This window comes from Rhinatrema bivittatum, chromosome 1 (genome assembly GCF_901001135.1).
Source record: "Rhinatrema bivittatum chromosome 1, aRhiBiv1.1, whole genome shotgun sequence".
NCBI lineage: Eukaryota > Metazoa > Chordata > Amphibia > Gymnophiona > Rhinatrematidae > Rhinatrema > Rhinatrema bivittatum.
Genome location: NC_042615.1, coordinates 397,779,236 through 397,802,570, shown reverse-complemented (window position 1 = coordinate 397,802,570; position 23,335 = coordinate 397,779,236). Strand labels below are relative to the sequence as shown.

General features: G+C 46.7%; 1 protein-coding gene across 3 annotated transcripts in view; it reads left to right on the top strand.

Annotated features, from left to right (window-relative positions):
- Nucleotides 1–23,335, top strand: part of PPP2CB (protein phosphatase 2 catalytic subunit beta) — a 428,792-nt gene that overhangs the window by 147,440 nt on the left and 258,017 nt on the right. For 2 of the 3 annotated variants that reach the window (XM_029601859.1, XM_029601846.1), the window contains exons 1-2: nt 11,340–11,476; nt 17,695–18,017. The exons of the other annotated variant lie outside the window; for it this stretch is intronic. In XM_029601859.1, coding sequence (XP_029457719.1) covers nt 11,398–11,476; nt 17,695–18,017 — 402 coding nt within the window. In that variant the 5' untranslated portion in view covers nt 11,340–11,397. Of the gene's footprint in view, nt 1–11,339; nt 11,477–17,694; nt 18,018–23,335 lie in introns of those variants that run through there. 3 annotated transcript variants of the gene reach the window in all.

Here is a 23,335-nt window from a genome sequence, read left to right as displayed (position 1 = left end):
CTCAAAAATTGTTACTGTATATAAAATGTGAAGTATGAAAATATTCAATAATGAAAATTGTAAAAATGAAAAATATAAAAAATAAAATCAATAAATAAATAAATAAAAATAAAAATGATATTGTGTGTGTGCATGATTATTATGTATTATAAGGAAATGTGTGATATATGTGTTTATAAAATCTAAAAATCGTGAATCATAAAAAATATAGGAGTGATTCTGTGTGTGCGTATGAATAGCATGATTCTGTGAGTGAAAAAATGAATCATGTGCACAAGATTTACTCATAAGGAATCATGCAAAAGATACTGAAAATTGCTAAGTGAATGTGACACAGAAAGTAATGTAACATATATGTTCTAATGATGAAACGAATCTAATTAAGAAATATGGATATATGGATATGTGCAAGTATCTTTCGTAGTATTTAGATTTTTGTTCAATCATAGTTTTTAACATTGTATGTTACTTTGCCATCTATTTCTGCATCCCTACAGACGGAACAAAATAAGAGATCATACATTGCCCTATATGATCATCTTTTATCCTTAGTTTGTACACAACCAATGAACTTAAGAAGATTGATGTAAGGTAATACTGACACTTTTTATCAATAATTTGGTTTGGTATTTAATCATCAATTGTTTGCTTAAACCGTGAGGCTTAAATTATAACATATATTCACTAGGTTTGTTATTAATCGATTGGGTATCTTATAAATACACCATTTTTCTTAGTTTATTTACCCTCTATATGTCACCATGAGTTTTTTTAGTTTTTTCGTTTATATCCTAAGTTAATGATTCACTAAATGCATTTTATTTATCTATTTATGATGTCACATTTATCTATTTATGATGTCATTTTTAGTATTATATTCTTATTCTTAAAGTTTGTATTTATGTTTTAGCCCCTGAGGCAGCCGTTTTGAAACGGCGAAACTCGGCCAGAGTCCAGTAATCGGAAGGTTCAGTCCGCCGATCCAGGCAAGCCCTCATCATCGGCATCGATAGAGCCACCGATAAAGAAATCCCGGCCAGAGAAGGCCCCATCCTCCTCTGCGACTGGGTCACCGAGGCATTCCCCACCTTCATTGGTGCCGGGATCCACGATTCCACTTTCACCGGTGGACCCTCCGGCTACACCAGTTTTGCCTCCTACTCTGGAGCCTGGGTTTCACACCCCAGGCTTCCGCGAGGAATTGGATCGGATGATCCAAGAGGCCATTGGTAAGGGCCTGCAGGGCTTTCAACCTCCATCAGTACCAATGCCGATGCCAACCCGTCACCGACCCGATCCCCACGGCGCTCGCACCCCTGCTCATCAGGCTGGATGCGTTGATCGGCACTCTTCCATTGCTGGAACCGAGGACACCGGTATGTACACTACCTTCCATGCCAATACCCCTGTCATTGGAGGACGAAGAAACACCGTTATCTATACCGTCGTCTGGGATCCTGCCACCGACTCATTCATCAATGTCGCCGGTTCCATTGGTGCCTATGCCCCATCGGTACTGCCATCGAAGCCATCGGTGCCTCCATCGAGGCAGTTGGTGCCACCTCCGATTCTGTCGATGCCTCGGCCTGGTCCATCGGGAATAGCATCGTTACTCCCCTCTGGAGATCCTCTGGGAGCTGGTGATCAACCTTATGATCCTTGGCCCAATGATTCTTCCCAGGATACTGATGACTTACTTTCACAGCCATCTCCACCTGAGGAGAGAAGACGTTCTCCTCCAGAGGATCTGTCTTTTATTAATTTCATTAAGGAAATGTCTGAGACTATTCCTTTTCGGCTTCAGACAGAAGAGGACTCAAGGCACAAGATGCTGGAAGTACTCCAGTTTCTTGATGCCCCAAAAGAAATCATGTCTATTCCTATTCATGACATTGTCATTGATCTACTAAAGAGGAATTGGGAGCACCCAGGTACGGTACCACCTGTCAACTGTAAGACAGGTGCCACCTATCTTGTACAGGCAGCTCCTGGGTTTCAAAGATCACAACTGGATCATCACTCTGTGGTTGTGGAATCAGCCCAGAAAAAGGCAAGATGTTCCAAACCTCATTCCTTCAGGGAAGGAACAGAAATCCCTGGACGCATTTGGCAGACATGTCTTCCATGGATCAATGCTGATATCTTGCATTGCTGCCTATCAGTTATACATGACCCAGTATAACAGAGACCTTTTTAAGAAGATCCAGGATTTCTCTGAATCTTTACCTGAGCAACTCCAGGATCAGCTTCACGCTCTGGCTCAAAAAGGCCTGGATGCTGGCAAGCATGAGGTCTGCGCTGCGTATGACATTTTTGACACTGCCTCCAGGGTGTCTGCAGCTGGGATTAGTGCAAGAAGGTGGGCCTGGCTGAAGTCCTCCAACTTAAGACCAGAGGTACAGGGCAGGTTAGCGACCTACCCTGTGCTGGTGATAACCTCTTCGGGGACAAAATTCAGGAGACTGTGGCGCAGCTAAAGGACCACCATGAAACACTGTGTCAACTTTCTTCAGTGCCTTCTGATTTCTCGTCCACATCCAAGAGGACTTTCAGGCGAGACTCTTAAGCGGCCGGCCTACAAGCCAAGGAAATATTATCCTCCTGCTTCTTGAGGTCGCCCATCCAGACCTTACCAGAAAGGTAAGTCCAAACAATCCCGGTCTCAGAAGGCAGAGCCAGCCCCTCAGTCAGAACCAGCGTCAGGATTTTGACTCCTTCCTGGAGAGCATATGCCAACCTCCTCTACCTTTAGTACCTGTCGGCGGTCGGTTCTGCCACTTCACCAACATATGGCACACGATCACCACAGATCAGTGGGTACTTGCCGTGGTGTCTCAAGGTTACCACCTCAACTTCCTCACTGTACCACCGGACTCCCCACCTCGACTGACTTGGGGGTCGACCGACCACTCTTCCCTTCTCAAACAGGATTTCTCCACCCTCCTCGAATCCTGGGCAATAGAACCAGTGCCCCTCTCCCAACAGGGGCAAGGGTTCTATTCCTGGTATTTCCTCATACCAAAAAAGGCAGGTGGCGTTCATCCAATTCTGGACCTTCGTGCCTTAAACAAGTATCTACAAAGGGAAAAGTTCAAGATGGTAACCTTGGGTTCGCTACTTTCTCTTCTACAAAGAGGAGATTGGCTTTGCTCTCTGGATCTCCAAGACGCATACAGACACATCTCGATCATTCCATCTCATCGCAAATTCCTGCGATTCCTGGTCGGCCCATGACACTTCCAGTACCGAGTGCTGCCATTCGGCCTGGCATCTGCTCCACGAGTCTTTACCCAGTGCCTCGTAGTAGTAGCAGCCTACCTCAGAAGTCAAGGAGTCCATGTCTACCCTTATCTTGAAGACTGGCTGATAAGGGCTCCATCTCAGCAAGCCGCATTGGTGTCCTTGCGTCTCACTCTTCATACCTTGGTCTCCCTAGGGTTTCTAATCAACTATCCCAAATCCAAGATAGTTCCATCTCAAACCCTATCCTGTATAGGAGCCGACCTGAACACACTACAGGCGAAAGCCTTCCTCCCTCAGGATCGCGTTTCACCCTTGCCTCCCTGGCACATCTCCTACAGACTCTAGTATCCTCCACTGCTCGTCATTTCCTCATACTGCTGGGTCACATTGCATCCTCGGAACATGTCACTCCGATGGCCCACCTAGCCATGAGAGTAATGCAGTGGACCCTAAAATCCCAGTGGATTCAGGCTGGTCAGCCAATGTCCACCATTGTCCACGTTACCAAGCAGCTCCGCCTGTCGCTGGCCTGGTGGATGCAACACATCAATCTAATTCCAGGCCTTCCATTTCAGCCTCCAGAACCTCAAATTACCTTAACAACAGACGCCTCCAATCTAGGATGGGGTGCTCATGTCAGCAACCTGCAGACTCAGGGAACATGGTCTCCAGAGGAAGCCAAACACCAGATAAATTTCTTGGAACTTTGGGCGATCAGATATGCCCTCAGGGTTTTTTAGGATTGCCTTTCAAACAAGGCCATCCTGATTCAAACCGACAATCAGATGGCAATGTGGTACATCAGCAAGCAAGGGGGAACGGGCTCCTACCTCCTGTGTCAGGAAGCTGCAATATGGGCGTGGGCCCTTTCCCACTCGATGTACCTCAGAGCCACCTACTTGCCGGACGTGGACAATGAATTGGCGACAGCTTAAGTCACATGTTTCATCCACACGAGTGGTCTCTCAACCCCACGGTAGCGGACTCAATATTCCAACATTGGGGTTACCCTCACATAGACCTCTTTGCGTCAGTCCACAACCGCAAAGCAGAAAACTTCTGTTCTCTCACTCGCAGCCACCACTCGCAGCCAAAGGACACTTTTGCCCTCTCGTGGGCCAGCGGTCTCCTCTATGCGTACCCTCCACTTCCACTCATATTGAAGACTCTTGTGAAGTTACGGAGGGACAAAGGCTTAATGATTCTAATAGCCCCTCACTGGCCGCGCCAGGTCTGGTTTCCTATCCTCCAGGACTTATCAATATGCCAGCACATTCTTCTGGGGCAGGATCCACTTCTGATAACTCAGAACGACGGGTACCTGCGCCACCCCAACCTCCAGGCTCTGTCCCTGACTGCCTGGATGTTGAAACGTTAATACTCCAACCTTTTAACCTTTCAGAGTTGGTGTCCCAAGTCCTGGTAGCTTCACGAAAGCCTTCTACTAGATGGTCTTATTGCTCTAAGTGGAAGAGTTTTACAGTCTGGTGCACTTCCATGTCCATAGACCCCTTCACTTGTCCCACTGCGAAGTTTCTAGACTATCTCTCTGGCACCTGTCAGAGTCAGGCTTGAAAACTTCTTCCATAAGAGTACATGTCAGTGCGGTAGCCGCATTTCATAAGGGCATGGGGGACGTATCTATTTCAATACAACCCTTGGTAGCACGCTTCATGAGAGGCTTGCTCCACTTAAAACCTCCACTGCGCCCTCTGGCCCCTGCTTGGGACGGCTCATGAAACCTCCTTGGGGCGGCTCATGAAACCTCCGTTTGAGCCTCTCCACTCATGTGATCTCAGTTATCTCACCTGGAAAGTAATTTTTCTTCTCGCTATAATATCTGCTCGCAGAGTTAGTGAGTTGCAGGCGTTAGTAACCTACCCGCCTTACACTAAAATTCTGCATGACAAGGTAGTGCTCTGCACTCACCCTAAATTTTTACCAAAGGTAGTATTGGAGTTTCATATTAATCAATCAATCATCCTACCTACTTTCTTTCCCCATTCAAATCCAGGAGAACAGGCTCTGCATTCCTTAGACTGCAAACGTGCCCTAGCCTTCTATCTAGAGCGCACGTCAACCCACAGAAAATCCACTCAATTGTTCGTTTCTTTCAATACCATCAAATTGGGTAAACCTGTGGGAAAGCAGACTCTCTCCTCCTGGTTAGCAGACTGTATCTCCTTTTGCTACCAGCAAGCAGGCATTCCGCTGCAAGACCGTGTGAAAGCACTCTATCAGGGCCATGGCGACATCAGTAGCGCACCTTCGTTCGGTGCCGCTTGCTGATATTTGTAAGGCTGCTACCTGGAGCTCTCTCCATACCTTCGCAGCTCATTATTGCTTAGATAAGGCTGGCAGGCAAGATTCCATCTTTGGCCAGTCTGTTCTACGCAACTTGTTTTCAGTTTAACTTCCCAACATCCTTCCACCGACTCGTCGGGGTTCAGGATGCCCTCCTCACCAAATTTCCACCCCTGTTGTGCCTGTTGCACGTCTTTGGGTGCATTTGGTGCATTCCTCGGGCATCCTCAGCTCGGTACGCATCCATTTGTGAGGACTACCATCTTGCTTGTTCTGTGAGAAAGCAGAGTTGCTTACCTGTAACAGGTGTTCTCACAGGACAGCAGGACTGCAGAGTTGGGTTCATTTGCGATTTGTTATTTTATTTTTTCGCACATACTTTTGCTATAAACGAGACTGAAGGGGGACCCCTGCTGGATGCAGGGTCGGTGTCTTGCTGGGCATGCCCAGTAGGTGCCAGTTAAATTTCTAGAAACTTTGACAAAAGTGTTCCGTGATTGGGCTCCATCCGGATGATGTCTCCCATATGTGAGGACTAACATCCTGCTGTCCTGTGAGAACACCTGTTACAGGTAAGCAACTCTGCTTTCTCTCTCCCCCTTTTCCTTAAGAAATACCACGGATACCTCCTGCCTCCTAGGCCCTTATAAGTGGTGTACCAAAATGTTACCAATTCCCCACGTCCCCCCTGTTCAACTCTTATTCCCCTTAATCCACAAAAATCCCCCTCCCACACTATGAATGTTCCTGGTCCTGTAGTCCATATGTCCAGCAATGGTTCACACAATACATTCAATCTGGTTGCTGGGTCCCAAATAGGGTTGTCATCAGGGCCGGGATCCCAGCTTAAAAGAGCGTTCAAAGTATAACTGTTCATGCAAAATGTTTAGTCTTTTTTAGTAACTCTTATCTTAAGCTGAATGTCTGTGTTTGTCACTTTCCACTGGGAATGGTCTGTCAGTGGTTCCACGGATCCCTTGACTCGAGAATGGCGAGTCCACCCTTTCTCAGCTGTCCGCACCGCTGTTTCTGTGGTTAGAAGGATTTGGAACGGTCATTCCCACTTTGGCTGTAACTTGGACTCCTTCCACACTTCTATCAGCACCTAGTCTCCGGGATGGAACTGGTGTACCACAAAGTCCAGTGGAGGGGTTTGAGCCAACAACCCCCTTCTCCCTTAAATGAGATAAAGAAGGTGACAGTGCCAGTATATAATTCTTTTGGAATAGATCTTTTGTTTCAAATACTGGTATTTCTCCAGCCCCCCCCCCCCAAATAGGGCAGTCCAAACATCATCTCATAGAGGGATACTCCCAGATCCTTCCTGTGGTGGGTTTTTACCTGAAGCAATGCCAGGGTTAAGCACTTAGTCCAGGGCATCCTGGTTTCTAACATAATTTTGGAAATTTGTTGTTTCAGGGTTTGATTCACCCTCTCCACCCTCCCAGAGGATTGTGGATGCCAGCGAGTATGAAAGTGCCTGTTGAGCCCCAATCCCTCCATTATCCCTTGTAGGACCTTGGAGGTGAAATGACTCCCCTGATCTGAGTCAATGTGTCAACCAGCCCATATCTTGGGATGATTTGTTCCAAGAGCACTTTCATAGCCACCCCCAGCCATAGAGGATGCCATAGGGAAAGCTTCGACCCATCCAGTGAGGTGATCTACAATTACTAAGAGGTTTTTAAATCGTTTAGATGGGGGCAGTTCAGTGAAATCTATTTGTATACTCTGAAAGGGCCTTAGGCCTGGATCCCTTCCCCCTGGAGCTGCTTTCCTCAGAATTTTCCTATTAATTTTCTGACATATTGAACGCCTCTCACATATTTGTTTGGCCACAGTGTAAATACCTATACAACCATATTTCCTAAGGACTGTATCACAAAAAGCTTGGGCTCCCCAATGGCTCCCCTGGTGGAGGATTGCCATAATTTCCTTTACCAGTGGCTTATTTAGCATCTGGTGCCCATCTCGGAGGAGCCAGGCCCCTGCTTCATTCTGAACTGCCCCCATCTCAGTGAGTTCGGCCTGTTCTTTTGGCTAAACTTCGGCATAGTCTTAACTGTGGCTAAGATTGATGTCAATGTATGCAGACTTATGCAATCTTTGCATGTTTCTTGTAAGGCTGCTTCTTTGGCTACCTCATCTGCTAATTGATTCCCCCTGGCCTCCAGGGTGGTGGCTTTCTGATGGCCAGGTACATGTACCACTGTCACCTCCCTTGGTAACATCAAATGTTCCAACAGCTGGGTAACCAGTTCTTCATGTACCAATTCCTTACCCCTGCTATTTATCAAACCCCTTTCCTTCCAAATTTTTCCAAAGGTGTGCACTACCCCAAATGTATATTGCAAGTCTGTATATATTGTTCCCTCTTCTCCTTGTATTAACTGTAGTGCTCTGTCCAGGGCATACAATTCACAGGTCTGAGCCGACCAGTTATTGGGTAACCTCCCTGACTCTATCACTTCCAGGGTTTCCCTGTCTATCACGGCATACCCACTCTCGTTTCCCTTGAATGCACCTGGATGATCCATCCACAAATAATCTTTTTCCTTGGTGTAGGGGTTTATCAGCCAGGTCCATTCTGACTTTGGTCTGGTACTCGATTATATCCAGACAATCATGTGTGACATCTGTCCCTTCCCCCTCCCCTTTTGAGAGGAAAGCTGCTGGGTTTACACAGGGGTCTGTGGTTAGGATTAAATCATCCTGTTCCATTAGAGTGGCCTCATACTTCAATATTTTGGAGTCTGTGAGCCACCTATGGGCCCGTTGTATCAAAATGGACCTGACTGAATGTGGGGTGCTCACCACTAATGTGCCCCCAGAAGTCAATTTTCTACTCTCCTCTACCAGTAGGGCCATTGCCGCTATGGCCTGAACACAGCTCGGCCGTCCTCTGGATACCAGATCTAATAACTTGGAGAGCAATGCTACCGAGTATTCCCCCCCCTCCCCCATTTCTGTCTAAGCAGTGCTTATCCATCATCTACTGTTACAAACAGATGAAAAGGCTTTTCCAAAGAGGGTAAAGCCAGATTAAATCATTTTTCAGACCCTCTATTATCCCTTCCTCTTCTTTCGACCATCTTAAGCCAGTTCCTTCCTCAATCAACTCAGCGTAGAGGGGTTTAGTTTTCTCTGCATATGAGTCTATCCAGAGCCTGCAGTACCCAAGGTACTGCAGGCTCTGGATAGACTCGCCTAGGATAGACTCGCCTAGGAAATTCAGTAATTGATTTGTGGCTGTCCTTATGCTCTCCTGTTTCTTTCTTGAAATCAATAAGTCATCCACATATTGCAGAAGGTATATCCCCGGAGGGAATTCCCCCAACACCTGTTCCAGAAATTGTCCAAACAGGTTTGGGGATTCCGTGAAACCCTGGAGGTAGGAACTGCTGTTTTCTGCCTGTATATGGATCCTCCCATTCAAAAGCAAATAAATCTCTACCTTCCTCGGCTAGGGGACACGCCCAGAAAGCATCTTTTAAATCTATCACACTAAACCACTTCTGGTCTCGTGAGATTCTGCTCAATAAGGTATATGGATTTGGAACTACTGAGTGTCTTACCTGTACTATCTTGTTCAATTCCCTCAAATCTTGTACCAGCCTGTAACTACTGTCTGGTTTTCTTACGGGCAGAATTGTGGTATTGTATGGTGACATGCAGGGTTCAATTAACCCATCCTTTAATAATTCATTTATTACCGGCTGTAGACCCTTTCTTCCCTCTAGGGAGAATAGGGTACTGCCTCCGACACACTACCTCTCTCCTTGTTTCAATTTAATCTTTAAAAGTGCAATATCTAAACCTCTCCGATTGCCGTCTTGCACCCAGACTTCAGAGTCTATATTTTCCTCATCCTGGGATCGGAGGAGATTCATATGGGCAGTCAATTGGTCTCCCACAACTTGGATTTGTACCCCCAATTGTACTAGTAGGTCTCTGCCTAACAAATTACATCCTGCTTCAGGGATGTAAAGGAAATTCCCCTTGATCTTTGTCCTGATTCCCTATCGTGGTTTCTTCTAAAATTGGGACTGAGAATTGTTCTCCCTTTACCCCTGAAACTGTCAGTTTCCTCCTTCTCTGGTCCTACCTTTAAATTTATCCAGGGCTTTCAGTAGGACCTTAAAACTAGCAGCCCTTGACTCTCCTATTCATCTTCACTTTCAACCACTGAGAAGATCTTCTCTTCTTTTTGTATCTGAGGATACTCTCTCCTAAAATGTCCTGTTTGTTCACATTCGAAACATCCTGCTTGAATAGGGTTTCATCCTCCTCTGAACCCAAGGCTTGTGCTGAAGCCCTTGCCTCTCTGCCCTCTGCCCTTTCCCCTCTGCCAACTTCCTCTAGCCCTTCCTCTGCCATGTTCTTTTTCCTTTTCCTGTGCTCCCTTCTTAAATATCTCATTCACAATAGTCATAATTTTAGCTTTCTGTTTCTGCTTTTCTTCTTCCCATCTTGCAAACACTTTTTGGGCTTCCTTTTAAGACCAGCAGTGCTGTGGAATACAGCGCGGCAGCCATAATATGGGAAAAGCACGCAAGGGACAGGAAGGAGGAATGGGGGAAGGTAAGGCAAGGTGGGAAGAGCAAGCAGGGAAAGAAAAGGGAGGGGGGATTAGGAGGAAGCAGTTGAGAGAAAATTCGAATACAGAACACTGATTGGCTAGCAGCTCAGTGACATCAGGGCAGGCAGGCAGCAGTTGCAGAAGGAACGAGCAGAGAGAGGAGCGCCAGAATTTTGTGTCCCTCAGGAGCATTAAAGTAAGGGGTTCATCACTGTTATTCCTGTCTGCGGACATGAGGAGAAGCGGAGATAGAGGTAGCAGGTCGGGGCCTATCGGGCGGGCAATCAAAAAACGGGGGAGACGGGGTGCCATAGCCACAAGATTTGTCCGGCCAGTGTGGGTCCGAGACAGCATCCCTCCCCCCACACCTTGGAGCGGCGAGGGAGAGAATGTATGCAGTCAGCTCGGGCAAAAGCGGCCCAGAAGCAGGTACAGGAGCGGGTCTAGATATTGAACAGGCTCCGGGAGAAAAGGCCGACCTGCTGTTAGATCTGTCTCTACATGCCCCTGGGTCAGACAGCGAAACGCCTGCAGGGCCCGCCATGGAGTTTACCAGGCCCAGTGTGGTGGGGAGAAGTTGGGGATCAACTGGGACCAGCGATCCAACGCATGCCGTGCATTTGGCGGGAGCTCAGCCGACAGGGAGTCAGATGGAGCTCGAGAGAGGAGGAGCCATGCGGAAGAGGGCTGAGTGGCGAGGGACAGGGCTGACAGTGCGGCATTTATCCAGCATCAGCGGCGGGCAGAGAGAGCGGCAGAAGGGAGAAGAATCCAGCCCAGAGACCAGAAAGGAAGGACAGGGAAGAAGCAGAGGCCTGAAAGGAATGGATCGGAGGACAAGCAGAGGAGGTGCCCGACCAGGAGTAGAGACGGCACACTTGTGCGGTGAGTGTGGCAGGATGCAAAGGGAAAGGGAGGCGGGCAGAGCATCAAGGAGCTTCAGTCAGGGTATCCAGGGTTCTCCCCCCCGGCAGTTTTCAGGAGCAGAGGGTTTTGGCGGATGACCAGCATGGTCCAGGAGTGGGAGTGGGAATCCCATGATAGTGGGATAGAGGCCAGAAGTGACACGAAGCAGAGTAGGCAGGGAATTTTACGGAGTGCCAGAAGGCGAAAGGAGGCAGAGCTCAGGGCAGTATGAAGCGGCACAGCAAAGAACTTCGGGGATGGACACTGCGGCCAGTCTTTTTGTTATTCCAGGTACGACAGAGCAAGAGTATCCTGGCACTTCGAGGTGCGATGAGCAGCGGGTGAAGCAGATGATATAAACCGGAATGGAGATGCAGCAGCCAGGTCGTCAGGACAAAGCCAGCGGGGAAGCAGCCAGGAACAGGATACTTGGTGTGGAAGAAGGTAAAGAGAGGAAGGAGGAAAAGACGAAAGGGAAAAAAGACAGGGCAAAACTTCATCAAGTTCTACGGATAGCAGTTCTTCGACGGAGTCCTCTACGGACTCCAGTTCTAAAGCTAGAGTGGAGCGGGCGAGTGGTTTAGGGCCGGATCAGGACATGGGCCACCCAGCCTTGGCATCTCTAACAGAATTGTGGGAAGGGGTGCCAGGCAAACTACACAGTAGAATTAGACAGTGAAGATATGCTAACATTTTCCAGTTATTGGATGGTAGGAGGGGCAGTAAGAGAAGACGTAGAAAGGGCAGCAAAAGCAAGAGTGAGAGGGAGACAGGGGCTAAAGTACCTAAGAACATACTAAACTAGATGAGGGATTTCCTTCGCTTAGCCAGCATAGTAGGGCATTACAAGCCGGAACAACATGGGGTGTTATTAGCATATTATGACAGTATCCTTAGGGCTTTTAAGGATTACGAAGGTTAGGCTTGGCTCAACTACGACAAGAAATTCAGGGAAAAGTTGGCGGACAACAGATTCATGTCCTGGGGCACGCAGGACATTAACCTTTGGCTTACACAGTTGACCATAAGAACATGCCATACTGGGTCAGATCAAGGGTCCATCAAGCCCAGCATCCTGTTTCCAACAGAGGCCAATCCAGGCCATAAGAACCTGGCAAGTACCCAAAAACTAAGTCTATTCCATGTTACCATTGCTAATGGCAGCGGCTATTCTCTAAGTGAACTTAATAGCAGGTAATGGACTTCTCCTCCAAGAACTTATCCAATCTTTTTTTAAACACAGCTGTACTAACTGCACTAACCACATCTTCTGGCAACAAATTCCAGAGTTTAATTGTGCGTTGAGTGAAAAAGAACTTTCTCCGATTAGTTTTAAATGTGCCACATGCTAACTTCATGGAGTGCCCCCTAGTCTTTCTATTATCCGAAAGAGTAAATAACCGATTCACATCTACCCGTTCTAGACCTCTCATGATTTAAACACCTCTATCATATCCCCCCTCAGCCGTCTCTTCTCCAAGCTGAAAAGTCCTAACCTCTTTAGTCTTTTCTCATAGGGGAGCTATTCCCTTTATCATTTTGGTCGCCCTTCTCTGTACCTTCTCGATCGCAATTATATCTTTTTTGAGATGCGGCGACCACAATTGTACACAGTATTCAAGGTGCAGTCTCACCATGGAGCGATACAGAGGCATTATGACATTTTCCGTTTTATTCACCATTCCCTTTCTAATAATTCCCAACATTCTGTTTGCTTTTTTGACTGCCGCAGCACACTGAACAGACTATTTCAATGTGTTACCCACTATGACGCCTAGATCTCTTTCTTGGGTAGTAGCACCTAATATGGAACCTAACATTGTGTAACTATAGCATGGGTTATTTTTCCCTATATGCATCACCTTGCACTTGTCCACATTAAATTTCATCTGCCATTTTGATGCCCAATTTTCCAGCCTCACAAGGTCTTCCTGCAATTTATCACAGTCTGCTTGTGATTTAACTACTCTGAACAATTTTGTATCATCTGAAAATTTGATTACCTCACTTGTCGTATTTCTTTCCAGATCATTTATAAATATATTGAAAAGTAAGGGTCCCAATACAGATCCCTGAGGCACTCCACTGCCCACTCCCTTCCACTGAGAAAATTGTCCATTTAATCCTACTCTCTGTTTCCTGTCTTTTAGCCAGTTTGTAATCCACGAAAGGACATCACCTATCCCATGACTTTTTATTTCCTAGAAGACTCTCATGAGGAACTTTGTCAAACGCCTTCTGAAAATCCAAGTACATGACATCTACAGGTTCACCTTTATATACATGTTTATTAACTCCTTCAAAAACAGTGAAGCAGATTTGTGAGGCAAGACTTGCCTTGGGTAAAGCCATGCTGACTTTGTTCCATTAAACCATGTCTTTCTATATGTTCTGTGATTTTGATGTTTAGAATACTTTCCACTATTTTTCCTGGCACTGAAGTCAGGCTAACCGGTCTGTAGTTTCCCGGATCGCCCCTGGAGCCCCTTTTAAATATGGGGGTTACATTAGCTATCCTCCAGTCTTCAGGTACAATGGATGATTTTAATGACAGGTTACAAATTTTTACTAATAGGTCTGAAATTTCATTTTTTAGTTCCTTCAGAACTCTGGAGTGTGTACCATCCGGTCCAGGTGATTTACTACTCTTAAATTTGTCAATCAGATCTACCACATCTTCTAGGTTCACCGTGATTTGGTTCAGTTCATCTGAATCGTTACCCATGAAAACCTTCTCCAGTACGGGTACCTCCCCAACATCCTCTTCAGTAAACACCGAAGAAAAGAAATCATTTAATCTTTCTGTGATGGTCTTATCTTCTCTAAGTGCCCCTTTAACCCCTCGATCATCTAATGGTCCAACTGACTCCCTCACAGGCTTTCTGCTTCGGATATATTTAAAAATGTTTTTACTGTGAGTTTTTGCCTCTACGGCCAACTTCTATTCAAATTCTCTCTTAGCCTGTCTTATCAATGTCACTGCCAATGTTTATGCATTATCCTATTTTCTTCTGTTGGATCCTTCTTCCAATTTTTGAATGAAGATCTTTTGGCTAAAATAGCTTCTTTCACCCTCCCCTTTTAACCATGCCGGTAATAGTTTTGCCTTCTTTCCACCTTTCTTAATGTGTGGAATACATCTGGATTGTGCTTCTAGGATGGTATTTTTTAACAATGACCACGCCTCTTACACGCTTTTTACTTTTGTAGCTGCTCCTTTCAGTTTTTTCTAACTATTTTTCTCATTTTATCAAAGTTTCCCTTTTGAAAGTTTAGCACGAGAGCCGTGGATTTGCTTACTGTCCCCCTTCCAGTCATTAAATCAAATTTGATCATATTATGATCACTATTGCCAAGCGGCCCCACCACTGTTACCTCTCTCACCAAATCCTGTTCTCCACTGAGAATTAGATCTAAAATTGCTCCCTCTCTCGTCTGTTCCTGAACCAATTGCTCCATAAAGCTATCGTTTATTCCATCCATGAACTTTATCTCTCTAGCGTGTCCCGTTGATACATTTACCCAGTCAGTATTGGGGTAATTGAAATCTCCCATTATTACCGCACTACCAATTTGGTAAGCTTCCCTAATTTCTCTTAGCATTTCAGTGTCAGTCTCACCATCTTGAACAGGTGGACGGTAGTATACTCCTATCACTATAGTCTTCCCCGACACACAAGGGATTTCTACCCATAAAGATTCAATTGTGCATTTAGTCTCGTGCAGAATGTTTATCCTGTTGGACTCTATGCTATCCCGGACATAAAGCACCACACCACCTCCCTTGTGCTCCTCTCTGTCATTGCAATATAATTTGTACCCCGGAATAGCACTGTCCCATTGGTTGTCCTCCTTCCACCATGTCTCTGAGATGCCAATTAAGTCTGACATCATTCACTGCTATACATTCTAATTCTCCCATCTTACTTCTTAGACTTCTGGCATTAGCATACAAACATTTCAAAGTTTGTTTTTTGTTTGTATTTTCATTCTGCTTTTTAATTGATAGGGATGTTAGAATTTTTTAGCTTTGGTGAGTTTTTAGTTACAGGCACTTGGACTACTTTTCTTATTATTGGAACCTCACTGTCAGGATTCCCTAATTCTAATGCATCATTAGTATCCTTTGAAGATACCTCTCTCCGAACCATGCGCTGCTGAGTGACTGTCAGCGTTCCCCTTTGTTCTAGTTTAAAAGCTGCTCTATCTCCTTTTTAAAGGTTAGCGCCAGCAGTCTGGTTCCACCCTGGTTAAGGTGGAGCCCATCCCTTCGGAAGAGACTCCCTCTTCCCCAAAAGGTTCCCCAGTTCCTAACAAAACTGAATCCCTCTTCCTTGCACCATAGTCTCATCCATGCATTGAGACTCCGGAGCTCTTCCTGCCTCAGGTGACCTGCACATGGAACAGGGAGCATTTCAGAGAATGCTACCCTGGAGGTTCTGGATTTAAGTTTTCTACCTAAGAGCCTAAATTTGGCTTCCAGAACCTCCCTCCCACATTTTCCTATGTCATTGGTGCCCACATGTACCACGACAGCCGGCTCCTCCCCAGCACTGTCTAAAATCCTATCTAGGTGATGCGTGAGGTCCGCCACCTTCGCACCAAGTAGGCATGTTACCAGGCGATCCTCACGCCCACCAGCCACCCAGCTGTCTACATTCCTAATAATCGAATCACCAACTATGACGGCCGATCTAACCCTTCCCTCCTGGGCAGTAGGCCTTGGGGAGATATCCTCGGTACGAAAGGACAGTACATCACCTGGAGAGCAGTTCCTTGCTACAGGATCCTTTCCTGCTATACCAGGTTGATGCTCTCCAATCATGAGACCACCTTCTTCCAAGGCAGCACCAGGGCTGCCAGTCTGAAGTTGGGACTTGGCTACTATGTCCCTGAAGGTCTCATCTATATACCTCTCTGTCTGCCTCAGCTCCTCCAGGTCTGCCACTCTAGCCTCCAGAGATCGGACTCGTTCTCTGAGAGCCAGGAGCTCTTTGCATCGCATGCACATGTACAACTTCTCACCAAGAGCGAAAGGCTGGGAAAGGTAGGGGCGGGGATGGCGGGAGGATCAATGGGAGGATAGGGTGGTACAGGAGGTAGCTCATGAGCGGATGGGGGGATGGGAGGTGGTAGCCAAGGAGGCAGAGATTTAAAAGTGGGTGCAGCAAGCAGTGATGTTTGCTGGAGATTTAATAGGGCCACTTGCCTATTTCCCGAGTGTAAGTTTAGACATGCTTGAGCGATGTGCAACAGCGCTCACCCTAGTACGAAGTGCACCCAGGCCAATGCCAAAGCGATCACGAAGGGTATGAGACTGTAGTATGACCTCAGGGACATGGTGTAGGGGACAGGGTTGGGGCTGGCTAGCAGGAGGGGGTAGGGCTGTAGCAAAAAGGACAGGGGGGGGGGGGGGCGGGGAGCAGGGTATGGATGGGTAACAGGAGGTGGGAGTGGGTAGCAAGAGCTGCAATTGGTAGGACGTGGTACAGAGTAGGGGTTACCAATCACTACGTCCTCAAAAAATAAATAAATGAATATAGGAGGATACTGGGGTGCAAGTTTGCTCAGCAGGCGAAAAGAGGTAGGTAGAGATAAGCAAGCACATAGGCATTTGACGATTTCTTTTTATGCAAGGTTCCAGGGACTCCAGGCACAGGAAAGATGGTGGACATTTATGGGAGACAAATTACGAAGACAAATGGGAGTTAATACAGGGCTCCGTGGCCCCCAGCACGTGGAATACGTACTTAAAAGGAAGTGCAGCCTTAGCGAACTATCTGCAGTATTGGGGGTGGACCGAGGGTAAAGTGCCCGACGGTTGGTTGGTCGGTTTTGTGCTGTGGGCAAAGCAAGCCAGATATTCAGTGGCCAGTGTTAGAGCGCAATTGGCTGGTTTTGCATTTTTTCAAAAATTGAAGGGATGGGGTAATCCCATGCAAAGTTTTCGACTGCGAAAGGTTCTTGGGGGTTGGCAAAAAAGGGTGGGAATTCATAGGGATAAAAGGGTACCTATTCGATATCATGACTTGATCCGATTTTCAGTACTGTTAACACAGGTATGCTGGCTATGGTTCGAAGTGGTGCTATTTCGATTGGCTTTTTCGTGGGCCTTCTATGACGCCATGAGAGTCAGCGAGTTAGTAGCCCAGTCCCGTAGGAGTACAAAAGGAAAAGGAATTATGCTGCAATGCATTTGGATTAAGGAGCAGTTTGTAACGTTGTTTATTCCGAAATCCAAAACCGATCAATTAGGGAAAGGTACATTTATTAATCTCTTACCAGCTGCGAATGCAGTGGCCTGCCTGGTACAAACAGCAGTATTATATTCATGGATACGACCGGCTGTGGATGGTTCTTTTCTAGTACATGCAGATGGCTCTGCGTTGACAAGATATCAGTTTGTGCAGGTTTTACGTAGGGGTATCAGTGCGGACGGCGGGGATGTTCGGCGGTATAGCTCGCATTCCTTCAGGATTGGGGCAGCGACATCAGCAGCAGAGGCAGGGCTGCCAGACGAGGGGATTAAAAGCATAGGGAGATGGAAGTCTGGGGTTTTCCGGGAGTACATTTGAATGGGGGAGGATAATTGAATGGGGGGGGGGGATCGGGCGGGGGGTTAGGAGGAATGGCTGCACTAATGGGTATGTCTTTTGTTTCAGACCTTTTGGGGCAGAGGCGCGGGATCGGATGTGCCTGGATTGTGGGCCATTCATTCATACACAGAGCCCAGAGAAGAGCTTTGAAACGCCCATACGGGGAGAACCTGGAACTGGAGCGTTTAGGATGGCAGTTGGCATGGTTTAGTCGAAGAGGCATGCAGTGGGACGAGCTGCTGCCATTTTTGCAAGAAAGGATTGACATGTGGAGTATTCCGGATATTTTGTTAATTCACTTAGGAGATATCGACGTGGGCTACAAAACGTGTCACGCTCTGCTGACATGCATAAAGAAGGATCTGGCGCAAATCATAAGGTGGCCCCAGGTGAGGGTAGGGTGGTCGAACATTATTGTCCGTTTTGAAGAATAAGGAGGAAACAATTTGGAATTTGGGTGATAAAAAGTTAAACAGACAGATGGGGAAGTGGATGGGTTGGGAAGGGGGTTTTTGGGTGAGACATGCATGGTCTTGGGAAGTTGAAGTGGGATTATTTGGTGGGGACGGGGTTCATCTCTCGGAGGTAGGTATGGACCTGTTCAACAATGCGCTGCAAGAGGGGTTGGAGAAGGAGATCAGTAGAATGTAAACAGGGCTGCAGTGGGGGAACAAGCTGATACTCGGCTTGTTAGTGGCGGTAAACCCGAGCCCATTGTTATGTTGTAATGCCGGGTGGGGGGGGGGGGGGGTTGATGAGGTGGGGGAGTACCCTGTGTAGTTGGGGGAGCTGCTACACGGGAGGACCAGAGTATTATTATTTTTTATCTTTATAATTTGAAGTTGTGAACCGTTTTGGTCGGATACTCTCCGTGAAAATCGGTATATAAAATGTTTTAAATTAAAAAAACAAACAAACTGTGGAGCTAAGGTTCACGGTAGAGCTTGCTCTCGCTTGTATGAGGCGGAGCAGGTGGAAAGGGGGGCGGGTAACTCCACCATTGGGGTTTAAGGTGGTGGAGGCCAAGGAAAGGGTGGGGGAGGAGGGCATTTGGGGGAGGGGGTGTTTTATTGTTAAAGTTGATGTAAGGGCTCGGGTTAGTTTATTATTAAACTGCGGCCTAATTTAAAGCCAACATGTTGTCGAGTATTTATTGGGGTGGGGAGGGAGGGCTACATGGGACAGCAATCGAGCGCAGTGTCTTTCTTCCCCATGTTTAGACAAGCAATGCTGTGGAATACAATGCAGCGGCCACAACATGGGAAAAGCGCGAGAGAGGGACAGGAAGGAGGAATGGGGGAAGGGAAGGCAAGGTAAGGCAAGGCAGGAAAAGCGAGCAGGGAAAGGAAAGGGAGTTGGTATTAGGAGCAAGCAGTTGAGAGAAAATTCAAATACAGAACACTGATTGGCTAGCAGCTCAGTGACGTCAGGGCAGGCAGGCAGCAGTCGCAGAAGGAACGAGAAAAGAGAGGAGCGCCAGAATTTTGTCCCGCCCGCCCTCTCGTTATATTATTTGGATGTTTAATATTGCAATGAGTGATAATGTCGAAGTGGTGGCAGTAAACCTGAGCCCATTGCCATTGTTATGTTGTAATGCCGGGGGGTGGGGGGGAGGGAAGTTGGTTGGTGGAGGCAGGGGAGTGTCCTGTGTAGTTGGCGGGGGGGTGGGGGGGCCTGCTACACGGGAGGACCGGAGAACTGTGGGGCTAAGGTTCACGGTAGAACTTGCTCTCACTGGTACAAGGTGAAGCAGGTGGAAAGGGGGGCGGGTAACTCCACCATTGGGGTTTAAGGTGGGAGAGGAGGGCATTTGGGGGAGGGGGTGTTATATTGTTTAACCCGAGCCCTTACATCAACTTTGTTTATTATTAAACTAAGGCCTATTTTAAAGCTAACAGGTTGTCGAGTATTTATTGGGGGGAGAGGGGCTACATGGGACAGCAATCGAGCGCAGTGTCTTTCTTCCCCATGTTTATTTATTTATTTAAGGTTTTTTTTATACTGGTATTCATGAAATCGTTCACATCATGTCGGTTTACAAAAAACAGGGGTGCGAAGAATACAACCAAGAACATAAATAAACGTGATGAAGAGATGCAGTTACAATTAACAGGGGCTAATGAACTGGGGTTGGAAGAAATAAAGAGAGATAGAGGAGGTTAATTATATACAAGTGTACAATATAAATATGGAGAGAGAGGGACAGGAAGGAGGAATGTATAAATGTGTTATAATTCCTCAATTGATTTTTCATTCCAACCCTCTATTTTCTGTAATTTCTTTTGAATATCAGGCCAGGATTTGGTGACAAAATTAATTTTCAACAAACCCTGGCTTACTGGGTCATCCGGGGGCGAGCCAGAATGCAGTCTCATCCTTTCCTGTACCGGTTCCAAGAACGCTGAAGGAGTTTCTTCGTGCTCTTGTCGTATTTCCAAAGCTTTTGCTACATTCTGGTTCCTAGGTACGGCTTCCCTAACTCCCCTCAAAATGAGACTCCCTAAGTCACTCATATGAACTCTGTCTGCTGCCTCATTATTATCCCATCTGGGGTCTGTGTTAGGGTACTTTTGTTCTCAGGGGGCCGCCGCCCCTGCTTCACTGGGTAGGTGCTCTTTTTCCCATATCTTCATACCGGCCGCTCTATTTATAGCTCGTTCTTCTCCTGTAAATAAGATACTGAGTATTTACATCAGTTGGGCCCAGAAACTAATCTAACTGATCCGCTAACCCGCTGGGATCATCTAACAGGGATTTCATTTCCCTTTTAAAGTTTCTCACTTCCCACTAGTGAGAGGACTACTCACATATCCAATATTACCACCCCCTGTAGGCACCTCTCTCAGTAGATACAGGGGGTTCGGTTTCTCCGGTCTTTTATCTTTTCTCTTAGCTCCAGGTCCTGGTGGATCCGGGAGCAGATATTGCTTTGTATCATTTATTAATTGTTTTAATTCCTTATCTAGTCCCAAGGCACTGTGCTGGTGGCTTTGTTCTTCTCGCCTTTGTTCCTCCCTTTCCTGTTCTTCTCTCTGTGCCCTGGCTGCCGTTTCTTCTATTGCGCCCTAATCTACTCTGGGATCATTATCAGGCTCCCCATGAACCCCTTTAACTATTTTCTTACCCGGGTGTTCGTCTGATCCCTCGACATCTGCACCTTCATACGGTGGGGGAGGGGCACTAGGATATACAGGTACCAGATCAAAAGGTGGCAAGTGATCCAGGGGGTCCCATTTTTTTTCCTCCATTTCCCAGGGAGGGTCATTTTTAGAAATTGCCTTAGGCTCTGATATATTTTTATGGGCAACATTGTTTCCCTGCCGCCTGTCCAACATATTCCGCCTCTTCCTGAGAAAACGGTGTTTTCCCATTTACATACATATTTAATGTCTGGCATAACCAATTCTCATCCGCCCCATATTTTGGCCAAAACACTGCCAGTGGTTTTATATCCTGTCTGGGCCACTCAAAACAACAATATTTTAACATTTTCTTTTTATCTTTATTTCTTATACAAGATCTGTCCTCCCAGGACCTTAACATCCTTCCCAGAGGACTGTCTGAGGGGTCTTTCTCATTCTGCCCCCCTTTGTTTTTATTCCTGGTCTTCTTATTTCCCATTGTGGATTGTCTGGAATTCGCCTTTCTTTCCTCTTTCCTTTCACTTCGTCCTTCTCCGGCCGCACCCCTCGCAGAGTAATGGAAGCTCGGATTGGGACTTCCCTCTCACTTCGTGTCCAGGATACATCTCATTCACTACACACTCCTTCCAGGTCCACAATCCCAACCACCAAGGTACTACGTTAATAATCAATTTTTCTTACCTTGGTCCATGCACGGAGTTGCCTGGTTGCAGTTTTCTTGTTTATTCTGCTGATATGCAAAAGTTCTTGCTAAAGCCAGGTGTGGGGAGGGATGTATGGAGGGGTACAATCTTATCTCTACTTGCCACTTGCCGAAGAAGCAATATTTTCTTTTCCTTGACTGTTCGTTGCTCACATGCTCCCTCCCCTGTCTGTACTACATGTGCTATCCTAAGCAGATTACGGTGTCTACTTTACTTTGTTCTTATGCCTTATTATTGACAAGGAAGAAGCAGGGGGGGGGGGTTGCTGGGTTCCTGCTCATATGCAGCTAAGCTAGTTTCTAACAGCTTCTAGCAACTTGCATTCCCTATACGTACCAGGATCAGTCCAGACTGCTGGGTTATGCCTCCCGTCCAGCAGATGGAGTCAGAGAGAAACTGAAAAGGCACCACCCATATACCCTGGTGCGCCCCCTGCGATCCTTCAGTATATCTCTGACTCCAGCAGATGAGAGAGCAAAACCCCCCTTCCTTCCTCGCACCTCCACAAGACCTACTCGCACTGCTCTCCATGGAACCCTCTGTACCCCCTCTATAAAATCTATAAGACTTATCACTACCACAAACAGAGCCCTTTCATTTGCCGGCCCCACCCTCTGGAATTCCTTGCCCCCAAACCTACGCACGGAAACCTCCACATCCAAATTCAAGAAAAAACTCAAAACCTGGCTCTTCCTACAAGCCTACCCATCGCTATCCTCTCATGCTAAATCCTCCCCTTCTGTTACTTACTGTTAAAAATACCTCCTCACAATTGTCTGACCTTTTCCTCCATAATTTCTTTCTCAATTTCAGAATCAGTAATTGTAACGAACTTACTTTTTGAACTCTGTACATAGCCCTCCTATAGTAATTTTAACCCCATCTCCTAATGTAAACTTCCCATAATTGAAGTTACCTGTTAAAGTATTTGATTTATTGATATATTCTTGTTGACTGTTCCTTCTGTTCATTGTAAAGGTTATGCCTATTTTATACGTTGGTTATAAGTTATTTGTAAACCGATGCGATGTGCAAACGGATGTCAGTATATAAAATCATTAAAATAAATAAATAAATAAACCTGCGGTCCTGATCTCCTGAAGAAAAAAAAAAAAACAAACTGAAAATTTATTAAAAGGAGTGAAGTGAGGTTCCCCTTTTTCAGGTTTGATTTAAGTTATCTGGGGAACTACTGTGACTAGAACTCGGTAGAAGCTGAAGTGAGGAGCCAAAGCAGGCAAGGCAGGGCTTTGCCCTGAAGCCTTTTCCCGGAGTGCATTCTGCCCTGCCCAGTGAGAGGAGGGGGAGTATTCATCGGTGGGCTGGTCACTCTCCCCCTCCGCCTCCAGAGAAGTCCATTCCTCGGAGAAGGTTGGCAGAAGGAGTTTCTCCTTTCTGCAGGCTCCAAGCGTTTTCAAAAGTTTGAAAAAAAAAAAAAATTTTACTTGTGCTGCATTTGCTAGCTGCCACAGGCAGCACTGTTGAAATAAAAAAACAAAACAAAAAAACGAGGTACTTTTTTTAGAATTCCCTGCCTGCTGTACTCTCTAGGTCTCCGGAGGGGGTGGTCTGCCACCCGTCCCTGTTTCGCGCTCTTTTCTCTTCAGGGCAATGCCCAGGGGGCTCGTTTGTGTCGCGTGCGGGGAGTCGGGGCTCCGGCTCTCGCACGAAGGCCTCTGTTCCCGGTGCATTCCCGGGGATGAGGGGCCTTCGCGGAGAGCAGCCCCGGCCGAGAAGTCACTCTCTTCGTGGCTGATCACTTCGGGTGGGCTCGCTGGGGTAGACATGCAGGGAGCGTTCCCGAGTGCAGAGGCGGCGGCCATTTTAAATCGGCCTGATCGTGAAGCAGATTTTTCAGGA